Below are 13,990 nucleotides of genomic sequence, written 5' to 3'. Positions count from 1 at the left end.
AGCGTTGCAGCAAACAGTATGTGAACAGCAGCTGCCCTTGCTCCTGGGGCCGCCAGCTGCCAACCTGCGGAGTGCCAGGCAAACAGTGTTGACTGGCGACAGCCAAAAAGGAACAGGAACGTTTCTTTTTCCCAGCTCTGATGATGTGAATTGATATGTAAGAAAAATATATACTTTGAAAATGCTCGTTTGTGCATGGAGCTTCAGGAAAGCTATGCACATCCCAAGCCAGTGAAGGCAGTTATGCAGGAGAGCTGACTTGATAAGCAAAATGGGCAAAAATGTTCTCCAGGCATTTTTCTGTATGCTGAAGCCTGCTTTAAGAGTGCCCCAAAACATCTCATTTTAAAAGGTGAGAGAAAAATAAAAGCAAGACAGAAGGTATTTTAATTCATTTGAATCAAGCTACAAACTTTAGTATATATAGCACCTCCAGAAAATAGTCTAGTCCCCATTGTCTTTGTCTGTCTGAGAAGTCATCGAGTTTTTGAAGACACTTAATTTCAAAGCAGTTGCCTGAAAAGGAGGAAAGAGCAACAAATTACTGAATGATTAGTCACTGAAAAATGCAAACTGTCAGGAAAAAAAAATCCCATCCACAGATTTCCTCACAGTCCTGAACACAGTGACACAAATGCACTGGGGAAAACTTATCTGTCTCTTTTGCACTGGGATGCAACTGTTCATGCCAATGACTCACTGGGCACAGACACTGCAAGGGTCTCAGAAAGGCGTAAATTTCCAAGTAGTAAGTGCAATATCAAAGCATTTCAGAGGAACTTTTAAAATTAAAATTCCTGCCATAATCCCCCAAGTTTCATTATTTTGATAGATTTGAGTTGTACATTTAGTATTTCCTTCACATGGCACCCTACTTTTCTTCTTTGGCTACAGAAGTACAGGAGAAACTGCAGAACTGGTACGCAAAGGCCTTGTATTAAAACCGGGGCAGGTGTGATGAGGTGCAGAGAAAGACAAAATGGTCAAACGGGACTGAGACTGCAGCTACAAGATCACCGAATGCAGTATGAATCCTAGGAGAATGAAAAGACGCCCAAGGGAGGAAAGAGAGTTATGTGCCTCTTGGGTTTTCTTCACATCTTCTGAAGAGCTGAGAGTTTTCCTTACCAGCAAAATCCCTGTGGCTAAAAGGTATCTATTTTCCCTGTTATTTTTCCATGACTCCACCTCTTAGATAAGAAGGAAATGACTATCACTTGTCACAGGGAGAGGTAGAAGCACATAAACACGTTTAACTGTTCTGGAAAAAATTCCTCATGGTTAGCTGCAATATCACTTACCAAACAAGCTTTTAATTTCAGACTCAGGAACATAAAACGGTGGGCCTGAAAGAAAATGGGTGAAGCTAATCAGAGGGAAGACAACGGAAGGAGACAAAATTCCCACTGCAGCAGGAGAGCCACCCCCATCACTCACAGCACCTGACCCACAATCGGGCCCTGCTGCGTAGCACGGTCTGCAGGAACCAGAAAACACCAAGTCCAAGAACTCGTGGGACCTTGGTGGGCCACCAGACAGCTTCAGGTGTTGCTGCTCCAGCATCTCCAGGCTGCAGCCAGGGTAGGCGCATTGTCAGAAGTTATGAGCGTGCCGTGGATACAACCACTCTCAGTGCGCTGCGTGAATCTGGCCACAATCTCTTTATGGCATAATTAAAGCTAACAGCTAAATAATGTGAGAGGGAGAGCAATGAATTAAATTATTGTTGCTTATGATAACAAGATCTATTTTTTTCAGGGATGATTACGCTGAAGAGCCCAAAAGCAGCAAGAAATCTCTTTACTTCGAGAACTAATTATTAACAAAAAAACCCTTTTAAAATATGTCAGACTTTTGCATGTAATAGAAATTATAAAAGGAAAAAATACTGTATGATTTTACAGACTTTCACCTCTTCCAAGCACATTCAGACCATGGTAGTGGCTGAGAGAGAGACACAAGATGGGCAACACGTTGGGTTGCAAGTATTGGATAAACAGAGCGAAGCCACTGTTCCTGGGAGGGCTTCAAGCTCCCTAGGCTGGACAGGATGTTACTCTACGCATTCACCCTTCCAGCTTCACTGTCACAGCCACACTTCCAGTTTCATTTCTTTGTTGCTATACCATGTCTGTCCTGCACTTACCCTTAGCATGTCTGATTGCTAGCGAGAAAGCAAACTTAGTCTCAAGCCTGGTCAACATCTGTAATTTTTTAACACAGTTATATTGGTGTGATGGGCTGACAAAGCTATGCTGGTAAAAAACCTGGGGCAGATACACCACATCTATATGCAATTTGTATTAAAGCATGCAAAATCAAAACACAAACAGTGCGAAGTCCTCACCTTTGTGTTTGTTTGGATCATATGAAACCGTAACGAGGAGATAAGAAGAATTTTTCTCCATTAGGGTGATCATCAAACTGGCATAGCTGAAAGGAGAAAGTTATCCTTTATTGTTTTAGAACTATACAAACACTCAAGCATAGCATTCAAAATATTCAACAGAAGAGGTAAAGTATTTCTATGCAGAGACAACTTGAACTGAACTGCACAGAAACTAAGCAAAGCTTAGTTTGAATTTCGTGAGCATGAAATTCCTGCAACACACGAAACACCTCAAATAAAGGTTACTGCTCACTCTTCATAAACGAGCATTTATCCTTTCTTGCATATTAATGTCAAAACTAACACACAAAACACAGTATTCATCTGCCACAGTCTAGAATACAGTACACAATACAGTACTGATCTTTTAAAATTATTGTGAATTAAAGATTATGTATCTAATTAAAAAATCCTGAGGGTAGGGTCAAACTACATTTGGGTTGGCTATAGGCAAGAACAAAAAATTGGAATAAAGGGAAATAAGGGGAAAAAGAACAAAGAGAGGAGAAGCAGATGGGGTGAAAAGGAAATAATAAAGTTCAGATGACACTTGCAGCTCTGCTTCTGCTGGGTTGCAACAAACCACATATTTTCCCACCAAGAGGCAGGGCGGCTTCCTGAAGGAAGCTCACAGAGCTAGAGTACAGCACTGTGTGACAGCAGCTGATGCTTGCGGTAGAGAAGAGCATGTGTAGGTTACTCCTCTAAATGAAAGAGGACTTACTGACAAGTGGCAGGAGGAAAAAATGTGTCACTGCATACATTACAGAAAAGACAATAACAAATTTACTAACCGTTGTCTGTCGCCCGGATTCACAGCTACTAGAGCTCCTCTGTCCCAAACCGCATCAAACTTGCCAACTATTGAGCTACAGAGAGATGAGAAAAAGGCTTCAAAACACTAGAAAGGCACCTTCATCTTTATTCAGATACTTCTATGAAGTCGCAAGCATTCTCCAGCTAGCTGTGCAGATTTCTCACTACCTTTTTGTTACGGTCCAGCATTTTCATGATCCAAAATAATATGATCTGGAACCCAAGAAACGCCCCCGGTACACAGCCCTGCCGCGATAGCAAAGAGGTGCTGAATTGCTCAGCATTTCTCCATCATTAGGGGCTGCTGATACAAGGCAGGAAGGAAGCTTAAACATACTTGTGCTACAAGCCTGGGGTTTTGGTAATCATACCCTGCCATGACCCTTGAGGCAGCACTAACACACACTCAGCACATCAGTGGCTCTTGGTCACCTTCTAAAACCCACACATGATTTCAAATGCAAGTTAAGGAAGATGCCACATCACTTTTTTTTTTTCCATTGAATTCAGCACACCCAGGAATTTTAGACGCCTCAATTCCCAGCTACATGCCCAATCAGCTTCAGCTTGCAATCTGTTTAATGTTAGAAAAGCTGAGTTACACTGCTGCTTGCCTCAGCCTGACACTGCCACAGACGTTATTTTTGCTCCTGGATATGCTGGCAGATGGCTTTGGTGACCACCTAAAACCTCCAAATGGCTAAGACTATTGGGACAAGTCTTTATTGATGGGTGGTTAAGAGCAAAGTGACACTAGATGAGGATATCTGGAGGGGAAGGAAGAGCCTTGTTTCTGGTAATTATTAAAACAGGAGCTCACAGAGTAAGGTAGTAATAACGTAAACTGCATAATTTTAAAGAAAGGCTGAGGTAAGTTTACTTAGTGAAAAAAATATGGTACAGAATTGTGCAATAGCTTTCTGCCTACTGGGAGGGTGTCAGAGCCCAGTTGCATCACCTCTTTCTTCACTTACATGCTAGTTTTGGCTCGGGTAGAGTTACATTTCTTCACAGTAGCTTGTATAGGGCTATGTTTTGTGCTGAAAATAGTGTTGGTAACACATCAATGTTTTAGTTACCGCTGAGCAGTGCTTTTCTGCTCCTCACACCACCCCACCACCAAGTAGGTTGGAGATGCACAGAAAGCTGAGAGGGGACACAGCCAGGACAGCTGACGCCAACCGACCAAAGGGATATTCCAGACCATATGGCATCAAGCTCAGCAATAAAACTAGGGAGGAGATTGGCAGGGGGGCTGCTGCTCAGGGTCTGGCTGGGCATCAGTCAGTTGGTGGTGGGCAACTGTTTTCATCTGCATCACTTGTCTTTCTTGGGTTTTATTTGCCTCTCCCTTTTTTTTTCTCCTTACATTTAAAAAAAAATATTTTTAATTATTAAACTGTTTTTATCTCAACCCACAAGTTTCTTTCTCACTTTTATCCTTCTGGTTGCCCTCGCCATCCCACCGGGTGTGGAGTGGGCAAGCAGCTGTGTGGTTAATTGCCAGTTGAGGTTAAACCATGACAACTTCTTCTCCCTGCCCATTTCTCATTTCATTGCAACAGCATGGCTAAGTCTCTGGCATCTAACCTAGAAGCTGATCCTGTATTTCCCATTCTACTGTGATGAGACAAGATAACACTTTTAAGTCCTGACTTCTTTTAACCTTTGCCAAGACTAAGCATTTAATTTAAATAACCAGCCTCTCAGATGAAAGAAGATTTTTAAAGGGATAGTTAAACATGCAATGGGCATGAGGGGGACAAAGCAAAGCCCAGTGGGGCAGGTGACAAACTTGATATTCTGAGGCTTCGAGGCTGTTCTCACCACACAGCTGAGTCTGCTGTGTGACCTTAGGCAAGCCCTCAAGTTTTTTGCACTTGGTCTTTCTTCCCAACTTGAATCTGGTCTAACTGGAATGGTGGCAGTGGCTCCATACAGGCATTTCATAGAACTACAGAATAGTTTGGGTTGGAAGGAACCTTTAAAAGTCATCTAGTCCAACTCCTCTGCAAGGAGCAGGGACATCTCCAACTGCATCAGGTTGCTCAGAGCCTCATCCAACCTGACCCTGACTGTTTCCAAGGATGGGGTATCTACCACCCCTCTGAGCAACCTCTCCCAGTTTTCCACTACTCTCATTGTAAAAAATTTCTTCCTTATATCCAGTCTGAAACTACCTCCTTCTAGTTTAAAACCATTACCCCTAGTCCTATCACAACAGGCCCCGCTGAAGAGTTTGTCCCCATCTTTCCAGTACGCCCCCTGTAGGTACTGGAAGGCTGCTATAAGGTCTCCCTGGAAACTTCTCTTCTCCAGGCTGAACAGCCCCAACTCTCTCAGCCTGTTCTCACAGGAGAGATACTCCAGCCCTCTGATCATCTTTGTGGCCCTCCCCTGGACCCGCTCCTACAGGTCCACATCCTGCTTATGTTGTGGGCTCCAGAGCTGGATGCAGTACTGCAGGTGGGGTCTCATGAGAGCAGAATAGAGGGGCAGAATAATCTCCCTCGACCTGCTGGCCATGCTTCTTCTGATGCAGTCCAGGATGCGGCTGGCCTTCTGGGAAAGCACACTTTGCTGGCTCACATTCAGCTTTTCATCCACTAGTACCTCCAAGTCCTTCTCCTCAGGGTTGCTCTCAATCCCTTCATCCCCCAGCCTGTTTTGATACTGGGGGTTGCCCTGACCCATATGCAGGACCTTGCACTTGGCCTGGTTGAACCTCATGAGGTTCACAGGGGCTCACTTCTTGAGCTTGTCCAGGTCCCTCTGGACAGCATCCCTTCCCTCAGGCATGTCAACCACATCACTCAGCTTGGTGTCATCTGCAAACTTGTTGAGGGTGCACTCAATCCCACTGTCTATGCCAGTGATGAAGATATTAATTTCATATATATTTATACATAATATTATTTCACTTATTTTACTCCCCACTGATTTCATCAGGGCCTACAGACATCACAGGCCCATGCTGTGCCCTTCCCCCAGTCCCGGTGTCCTGGCTGCCCAGATCTCAGGACCTGCCAAGTGTCTGGGTGCTCCCTGCTCATCGGTACATCCAATTCCCTTCTGAGGAGAACCAAGCCATGAGGAAAAGGCCAAAGAAGGTACGCAGCTGTCTTTCATCCTGCTGTGGAGTCAGGATGAAGCTAAAGTGTTAGGAAGTGCTCCTCTTGGGCATACCTTTCACTGTACCACTACCCAATTTTTTAGCCCTACGTTATCTCCTGCTATGTGTATATATGGGTTGTAGCACGAGAGATCTAGGTACTACTACAACTAAAAAATTAAAATGTAAAGCAGAAATTCTTGTATCTGCAGAAATCCCACTGAGTTTAAGCAGTAAAGTTGTGAATTTCTGTCTTTGCATATCTTTAGTGTTTAATTCAATGCCATTTTAATTTTTTTTAATGCCTTGCAGCTAGAATTGTATTAGGAGGCACAATGGTTGTGTAATGTAACTGTTTTACATATGTCCCAGAGTTCCCACAAAGAGCAGTAATTCCTGTTACTCTTTAACTAGCAAGAGGCTTTGAAATGTCTCATTCTGACAAAGGTCAGGAGCACATCTGAGCTCTCCCCTAATGAGTGCTAGGCTAATGGAGATCAAAGGGATTTGTTTGCAGGCCAGCCTCAGCAAGAGGGAAATAAGTTGAATTTCCATAATTACTGGGTAATTAATCAAATTGTCTGTACGTATAAACTAGAAGAGCATGTGCATTTTCCTAGTCACTGGTATCTGCTGACTGCTATAGGGGATGCAGTTCATACTTTCCCTATAACTGCACCCAGAACACCCATCTGCCAATTTATTTTGTGGATGTCAAAGTATGTACTGGACCCAGTAATATGCACAGCAAATGCCATTAATTACCTATTTTTTGTTTATCACATAGTATCGTTCCATCATGTTATGGAGGAAGTTACAGATTTTACCATGCCACTCGCTACAAAACTTAGCACTTAAATTTTTCAAAAATTGCTGACAAGAAGCTTTAGCAATCCCTGGGCAACTTGTCAACTCACAGCAAGGATTTATAGGGATCTACACAGCAAGTAGCTACACCGCAGGGGCAAGGCGGGGAAGAAAGCAGGCAGTATCTACAAAGTCACATTCACGTACAGTCCGTCTGTTCCAAGGCACTCACTTTGCAGGGCTGGTTATATATACAGTACCCAAATCAAATGGAGTCAGCTGCACCAGCAGAAGTCTTAGCAACAGTCTATTGTCCCAAAGACTTTAGACTCTAGTAATGAATATTCTTTTTTTCCAGGTTATGCAGATTTAAAAAAAATCATATAGTAAGCACTGCATTCTGGTATCCTAAGCTACCTATTATGCCTGTATAAGCCATAGCTCTGAAAAGTTACAGATCAAGACTTGACTTCCTTCTTATTGAACAGAAATGAAACAGAAACCTGGTTCCTGACAGCAAACAAACAAACCTTCACCAAAACCTTATAATCTAGGGAAAATCATGTCTGAGTAAGAACTACAAGAGGAGGGAACTATAGTGCAGGACTCTGGGCACATTCAGCTTCCCACAAGATACATCACAAAACCAGAAACAGCTTTCCTGCATGCTCTCCAATTTCCAGCTACCCCAGCACTGTCTGAGGACATTTTAGAACAGACTTAAATATGCCTGTTGCCAGCCCCACTATGAAAGTTCTGGGGACAAATAAATAAGCCAGATGCACTACTGTCCAAGCCAGAGACTTCTACGCCAGAAGCTGGAGAAAGTCCTAAGTCCTTCTGCAGCCTCTGTACAACTCGGTAATTTTTAAAATTCCCCCACCAGCTGACACTTGATGAGAAGGTCAGGTGTAAAGCCACCACAAAATCTGAGAACCAATGCTTGAGGCCACAGAGCACAAGAAGTTGAAACATTTTTCAGGAGTCAGTATTGAGGTCACTATGGAAGTATTTTGCATTTTCTGTCGTGTCTTTTAACTAAGAAATAAGGACATTTTAGCACCGAAAAACCTTCAGGAGACATTAGTAAGTTAAGCCATGTTTGTCAAGACACTTGCAGAGTCAGTGTTTGACAACATATTAGGTGGTCACATAAACTGGAGTGATGTAATGTACTTTTAAGGCCATTGAGAAAAGTATGTTAAGTAAAGCACGGGACACATATAATCAATAGGTACAGCTTACATATGTATATGTTAATCAACAGTTTGGGGAAAAAAATATGTTTAGTACTTACTTAAAGAAAAAGCTGCCTAAGAAGACACCTCTGGTATATTCTCTTTAATTTTACTATACTATCCCTGAGTAAGGGATTGTGCTACCGTTTTGCTTTGTAGAATCCATCAACAATATTAAAACACGATTTGTTTTTACTATAAAAGCAAACACAATTTTACATCATTTTCATAGGACAGCTTAGAACAAGAAGCCCATTTAAAGACATTTAATTGGCATCTTTATCTAATCGTCAGAGTGAATTTTTGTTGGAGATTGGCTATTCACATTTCTTATACAAGTTAGTAAGAGTTTTCTTCATAAGACCTCTTTCAAATCTTTACGGCTGATTCAAATAAAATAATACGACAGTATTAACACATCTCTGATCATAGAAAATTGTAGAACACACTGTTTATTCCTACCTGGACAAATGGTAAATATTGCAGCAGTACAGAGAAATGTTCCCAGAGGTACTCTACAATAAAAAGCAAAGGAAACAATACTTAGCAGCAAACTAGCTTTAAGTATATACTTCTAAGTGTATATTTATACTTTATGGCTTAAAATACACACATATACTAATTTTCGATATACACTTGGGTGTAATGGGGAAAAACTGGGAGAAACAGTTTTTCTTTACTGAGGTACCTCTCCTGATCCCCTCCAGAGAGGTTCTGATCTGTCACGGTACACAACTGTCCAGTTTTAAAATACATCTACTTTACATTCAGGTGCTTCAATGTCATAAGAAAAGAAGGCCAAAGTCACAAGCTCAAAAGCAGACATTCTCAGTCCAAAATTACAACTCAGAGCTTCCTTTCAGACCACTTCAGGAGAGGTGAATGATTACCAGCACAACAGAGGCATAAAAGCAGAATGACTTGTTTGCTCAGTTACGCCTGCGTTGCATGATTAACCACACCAGATCTTTCGACAATGCAGGAAACATACCTGAAACTTTTTTGCTCCCGAAATCTCTGGGACTGGCTCCTCACAGTAAGGCAGACTGTGTTCTGCAAAAAATTCCTTCAGCGCTTGCTCGCTGACTTCCACACCAACAACATTGTGTCCCATGTCCGCCAGCCTGCACACAGCAGAGAGAGGTCCCAAGTTTACCTCAGGCCCACAGACTGGGCCATTCCCAAATGCGTATCCTCCATGCAGCATTTATTCATTAGAGAAACCTTGGTTTTAGGAAGCACTGGTATGTCTAATCTTTACTTTCTGGTACGTTCACGTTTTATTGAACATTTCCCCTCTGTGATGTGAACTTAAATTAGCACTGCTCTCTGCACACAGCTGACGAGGACTTACAGGCTTTACTTAAGATTCAATGGATTATTCATTTATTTATATGAATTTGATTAAAACAAAGGTGATGACACAGAGAAACTGCCCACTTCGGTTTACAGAAGTACTTTCTGCTCTGAACGGCAGTGGCTGAGGCACACTGTCCACCCAGCTGCCTCTGTGGCTTGGCAGAAGTGTTGGGCTCAGCAGGGTGTGGTAACCTCTGCGCTGCTGCAGCTCGGCGCAACAGCAACGTGCGTCAGAGTCCGCAGTCAGCCCACTGAGTAGCTATCATGATAAAACCTCATTAACTGGGATGAAGTTCATTCCTTGAGGACGCAGTTCAGTCAGGGTTTTTTGGTTTGCATCCCCTCCATCTAAGAAAAAACCACTGGCTTATACAGCCCCTAATTATAAATATAAACCACCCAAAAAAAGTAGAAGTAAAATAATAAATGTAAAGAAGAGGAAGTTGTGTTTAGCCCAAATCATGCAAGTTTCCAGCGTGACATGCCTCACGGTCCCTTGATAACGTGCTCTGGAACAACCGACCTCGCTGCAGGCAATTTAAGCTGGCACTGCCACCAAACGAAGCAGTGGTAAGCGTACAGCTTCAGTTGCTCTGTCTGTCACAGTTTCAGCATTCCCCAGGCTGAACTTGGGACAAACAGGAGGGCATGCAGCTTAGTTCTTATCCATCCCATTTATGCTACTCTACAAAAATGCCAGCAAATGAAACCGAACTTCCTCCTCCCTTCAGCCTCCAGTGATGCCGCTTTCCTATCAACCGAGATGTGGCTCGTTGCCATCGGCCAACATCAGGTTGGGAATTCCCCCTCTCCCTCCCTCCTTCCCTCCCCATATCAAATAAGATTTTTTGCTCCTATAATCTGTGCTTTACCATTTCATCTCTACTGCTTTACCGCAAAGTGGGAAAAATATCCTCAGTCCGCTCCTGCCGTTTAAAAGAACATCCAGATACTTCTGTAGGAGCCTGCAGAAGAACAGACCTGTTTTACTTAACACTGCAAGTATTTGGGCCGGTACGTTGGAAGCCAAGTGCTACGTACGATGCCAGGTAACACAAAAACGCCATGATGGAACACAGGTTCTTAGCTCAACGTGCTTCATACCATTAGAAATAAAAACCTAAAAGAAAAACTTTCACTTTCCATTTACTTAGAAAGAAAGGAAATTTAATTTCTGTTAGAAAAGGACACCTTTCTCTTTGTTCTGTTTTCTGTTTGTCTTTTCAAGTAAACAAACAAATCAGCCCACCTCTATGAGGGCCACAGGGGGCAACTTAAACACAATTATTATTCAGCTTTGGCATCAATCAAATCACTTACACAGGTCTTAAATGTAATTTTCATTAACTGCAAGGCTATAGAACCACGTTTGCTCTCGTGGGCCCCTGTCTCCCAGGGCACAGTAATTGCCCCGATGCCCTCTGCGCGCTGTTTAGGCCCCAGTTTCATAACTTAGGAAGAGCAGCACAGAGCTACTGCAGGAGAACGTTTGAGATTCTCAGTCAAGTTACCCAAGCTTTATAGTTCAAAACCTGATTTAAAGTTCTAAATTCAATGCAATCTTTTCTCTGCCCTTTTTTTTTGACAATTGCAGGTCATAAAAAATATTTAATTTGTTTTACTTTCAAGCAGTGTAAACTAATTTTCCTTTTGTAAATGCTCCATTTTCTATTTTCTAGACCTTTTTTGAGGGAGTCGTCATTCATCTCAGAGCATTTCTTTGAACAACTTAGGCAAAAAAGTCACGCACGGATGCCCATGCTCCTTGTGAAACCCGATGTTACCCATTGCCCATTTTTGCAGCCATTCCTCCTCGGTCACCACTCTGTCTTTCTGTGACCCAATATCGGAGCCTTCCAGGGCCCCGGAGGCGCCTGCTGAGCCGTCCATCCTCCCCGGGCAGTGCCAGCAGCTGTGAGGGAAACAAACAAACAAACAAACAAACAAAAAACAGAGAAAAATTGAATAATCTGGAACTGGCTCTTACTTCCTAGTACCAATAAAAATTTAATACAGCTGAAGATGTTATAATTCTCAGCACACTCTTGCTGTCGATGGCTTCGGCGGGGCTTTTTCCCCCCACTCAGGGGGGAAAAACACCTGGGGGTGGAGGGACTGGGGGGGCAGCAGTGGGCTGATACCGACGCTTTTCCCTCTCTCTTACGTGAAACCCGTGGGCAGATGGCGGGGGCGAAGGGGACCCGGGAGGGTTGCCTTCCCCCTCCTTTCCCCACCCGGGGCGGCGGCGGCTGCGGATACCTGCGCGGCGGCGGCTGCGGGTCCCGCGGGGGTTGCGGGAACGGGGGCGGCGCCTTCCCCGCCCTCCCCCTCGCTACGCAGCGCGGAGAGCGGAAGCGGCGGCAGGAGGGGGCGGGCTGAGGGTGCACGGCACCGGGGAGGAGGAGGATGGCCGTGGGGATGGCGGTGAGTGACCCCCTTCTCCCGGCTGCAGCGCCCGCCGAGGTGGTGGGGGGACGGCTGCTCCCCCTCCCCGGGCGGCGGGGCAGGTGTGAGGTCTGCCCCCGTCCTCACCTCCCCGCTTCTCCCTTCTTCTCCCCTTCCCTCCCTGCCTGTCTTCCTTCTCTTCCCTGCTTTTCTCCCCCGCTGCAGCTCTAGCAGGAGGCGGCGCGGACACGCGTGGATGTGGTCTCCAGCCCCCGAGTGACCCGGCCCCGAGGTGAGTGCCAGGCGGCTACGCCGGAGACACCCCCCCTCCCTGCTGGGGACACCCCCCTCGGGAATCCCCTCCCGGCGGCCCCGGCCGCCAGCTGTCAGCGCTGGGCGCTGCCTCCGAGCGTTGGTCCGGGGAGGGTGAGCCCGAGCCCCCAAAAAAGGGGGTGAGGAGGGGGGGGATGTGGGCGGGGGTGAGTTTTAAAGGTGTGCGCACTTCGTGGTCCCACCTGCCCTTGTTTGTCAGGCTGCTCTGGTTTCCTCTCTCTCTGTCAGTGTGTGGGGGGTTTTTTTTCTTCTTTTTTTTTTTCTTTTTTTTTTTTCTTTTTGTTTCCCCCCCCCCCCCCCCAAGACAAACTTGCTGTCAACTGTACAGGTAAACCCCACAAAGCTTTCCCATATAGGCCGTGCATGACCGACGGATGAAATGTTATAGAATGTGACAGCCTATTATGCATCTCTCCCTCTCCTTTTAGAGGGTTTATTTTCTGAGCCAGTAGGATAATATTTATAGGACGCAGAATCACATAAAGCTTAGTAAAACTAGCAACGTTTGCTTGTTCTTTAAAAAATTGTGGGGTTTTTTTGGGGGGTGTTGTTTGTTTTGGAAGGGGACGTGGGGACGAAGCAGCACACAGCTGGACGCGATGGCCTTGCTTATGGTTATGTACGTAGGCTGAGCTCTTTTTCTTTCTCTCTTTCTCCCCACCTCCCTCTTCCCCCTCTCGTAGTGCTTATAGCAAAAATATGTGATTCCATATGACTGGCCTCTGCCCTTCGAAATGAGAGGCCTCTCTGAATCTTAAATATTTTTACCCAACTTCTTAGGGAATAATAACTGCCATCCTATCTTTTTCTAACCCTGTAAGTGCAATGAAGCAGCTGCATGGCCTTTTACCTCCTTGGATAAGGGCCTTGCAGCAGCAGCAGAGTGTGATCACCTGGTAGTCACCAAAATGAGTCACCAGGTGCCTTGCTCCGTGCCAGGGTAGCCCATAGCCTCCGACTGTGAAAGCAGCAGCGTGTAGGAGCGATTTTCTAGTGTCAGGAGCTAAGGCGATACAGAGAGATACTGTTGTGCTGCTGATCCAGAAGGAAATCTCTGGGGGGGGGAAAAGCCACCGTTTCCTGGGGCGTTACACAGTACTTTAGGGAAATCTCACGTAAATGAAAACAGGCTGGTTTTTCTTTCTCTGCTTTCCAACCTCATCCACTCCCACACAGTGGTAAGTTATGGTGGAGTGATGTTGTGGGGTTTTTTTAGGTAATAAAGATTGACTTAATTCTTTTTTTTCCTCTCTCTAGTTATAATGGGAGGGGTGCATAAAAAATAATGTTATTTTTGTATTGGGTTGTCTGAACTAATTTTTCACTTATGTGGATATGATTTCTCTTCCCCTCCTAAATCAATTTCTTCTATCTTCAGAGGAGAATAAAGCACCAATGTACTTGATTTGCATCAGCTTCATTTGAAACTCTGGAAAAATGCCCATTCTCCTCTCCTGTTACCTTTACTTTTAGCAGAATTCCTGAATGAAGTTACTGCTACCATGTCTGTCGCTGTCAGCTTGGACAGGGAAGATGCAGACTGGAACACAG

General features: G+C 44.6%; 2 protein-coding genes across 4 annotated transcripts in view; one reads left to right on the top strand and one right to left on the bottom strand.

Annotated features, from left to right (window-relative positions):
- Positions 1 to 364: 364 nt before the first annotated feature.
- Positions 365 to 12,110, bottom strand: TPMT (thiopurine S-methyltransferase). 2 transcript variants are annotated; one of them, XM_086743181.1, is made up of 9 exons: positions 11,981 to 12,110; positions 11,472 to 11,633; positions 10,594 to 10,686; positions 9,354 to 9,486; positions 8,825 to 8,877; positions 3,184 to 3,258; positions 2,348 to 2,433; positions 1,302 to 1,346; positions 365 to 516 (listed from the first exon to the last, which is right to left on the bottom strand). In XM_086743181.1, exons 2-9 carry the CDS (start codon positions 11,609 to 11,611, stop codon positions 401 to 403), a joined length of 741 nt encoding a protein of 246 aa, XP_086599307.1. In that variant the 5' UTR covers positions 11,612 to 11,633; positions 11,981 to 12,110; the 3' UTR covers positions 365 to 400. The 2 variants fall into 2 exon arrangements, with proteins under 2 accessions (XP_086599307.1, XP_086599308.1); XM_086743182.1 differs by having other exon boundaries at positions 11,886 to 12,011.
- Position 12,111: 1 nt separating this feature from the next.
- KDM1B (lysine demethylase 1B) overlaps positions 12,112 to 13,990 on the top strand; it is a 29,327-nt gene continuing 27,448 nt past the window's right edge. Inside the window, exons 1-2 of one of the 2 annotated variants that reach the window (XM_086743172.1) lie at positions 12,112 to 12,145; positions 12,332 to 12,398. The gene's annotated coding sequence lies outside the window, so the exon portion shown is untranslated. The remainder of the gene's footprint in view (positions 12,146 to 12,331; positions 12,399 to 13,990) is intronic. The other variant, XM_086743171.1, reaches the window with a different exon arrangement.

This window comes from Chlamydotis macqueenii, chromosome 2, assembly GCF_036417535.1.
Source record: "Chlamydotis macqueenii isolate bChlMac1 chromosome 2, bChlMac1.mat, whole genome shotgun sequence".
NCBI lineage: Eukaryota > Metazoa > Chordata > Aves > Otidiformes > Otididae > Chlamydotis > Chlamydotis macqueenii.
The sequence above is the reverse complement of the archived record's forward strand: the minus strand, read 5'-3'. Positions and strand labels throughout refer to the sequence as shown.

Excerpts from the sequence above, each read along its gene's own strand:
- TPMT (XM_086743181.1), bottom strand. The coding sequence starts at position 11,611 with ATGGACGGCTCAGCAGGCGCCTCCGGGGCCCTGGAAGGCTCCGATATT. Across the intron at positions 8,878-9,353 it reads CGGGAGCAAAAAAGTTTCAG|AGTACCTCTGGGAACATTTC; the intron begins GTATGTTTCCTG and ends TTTTTATTGTAG. Across the intron at positions 2,434-3,183 it reads AATCCGGGCGACAGACAACG|CTATGCCAGTTTGATGATCA; the intron begins GTTAGTAAATTT and ends TTCTCCTTTCAG.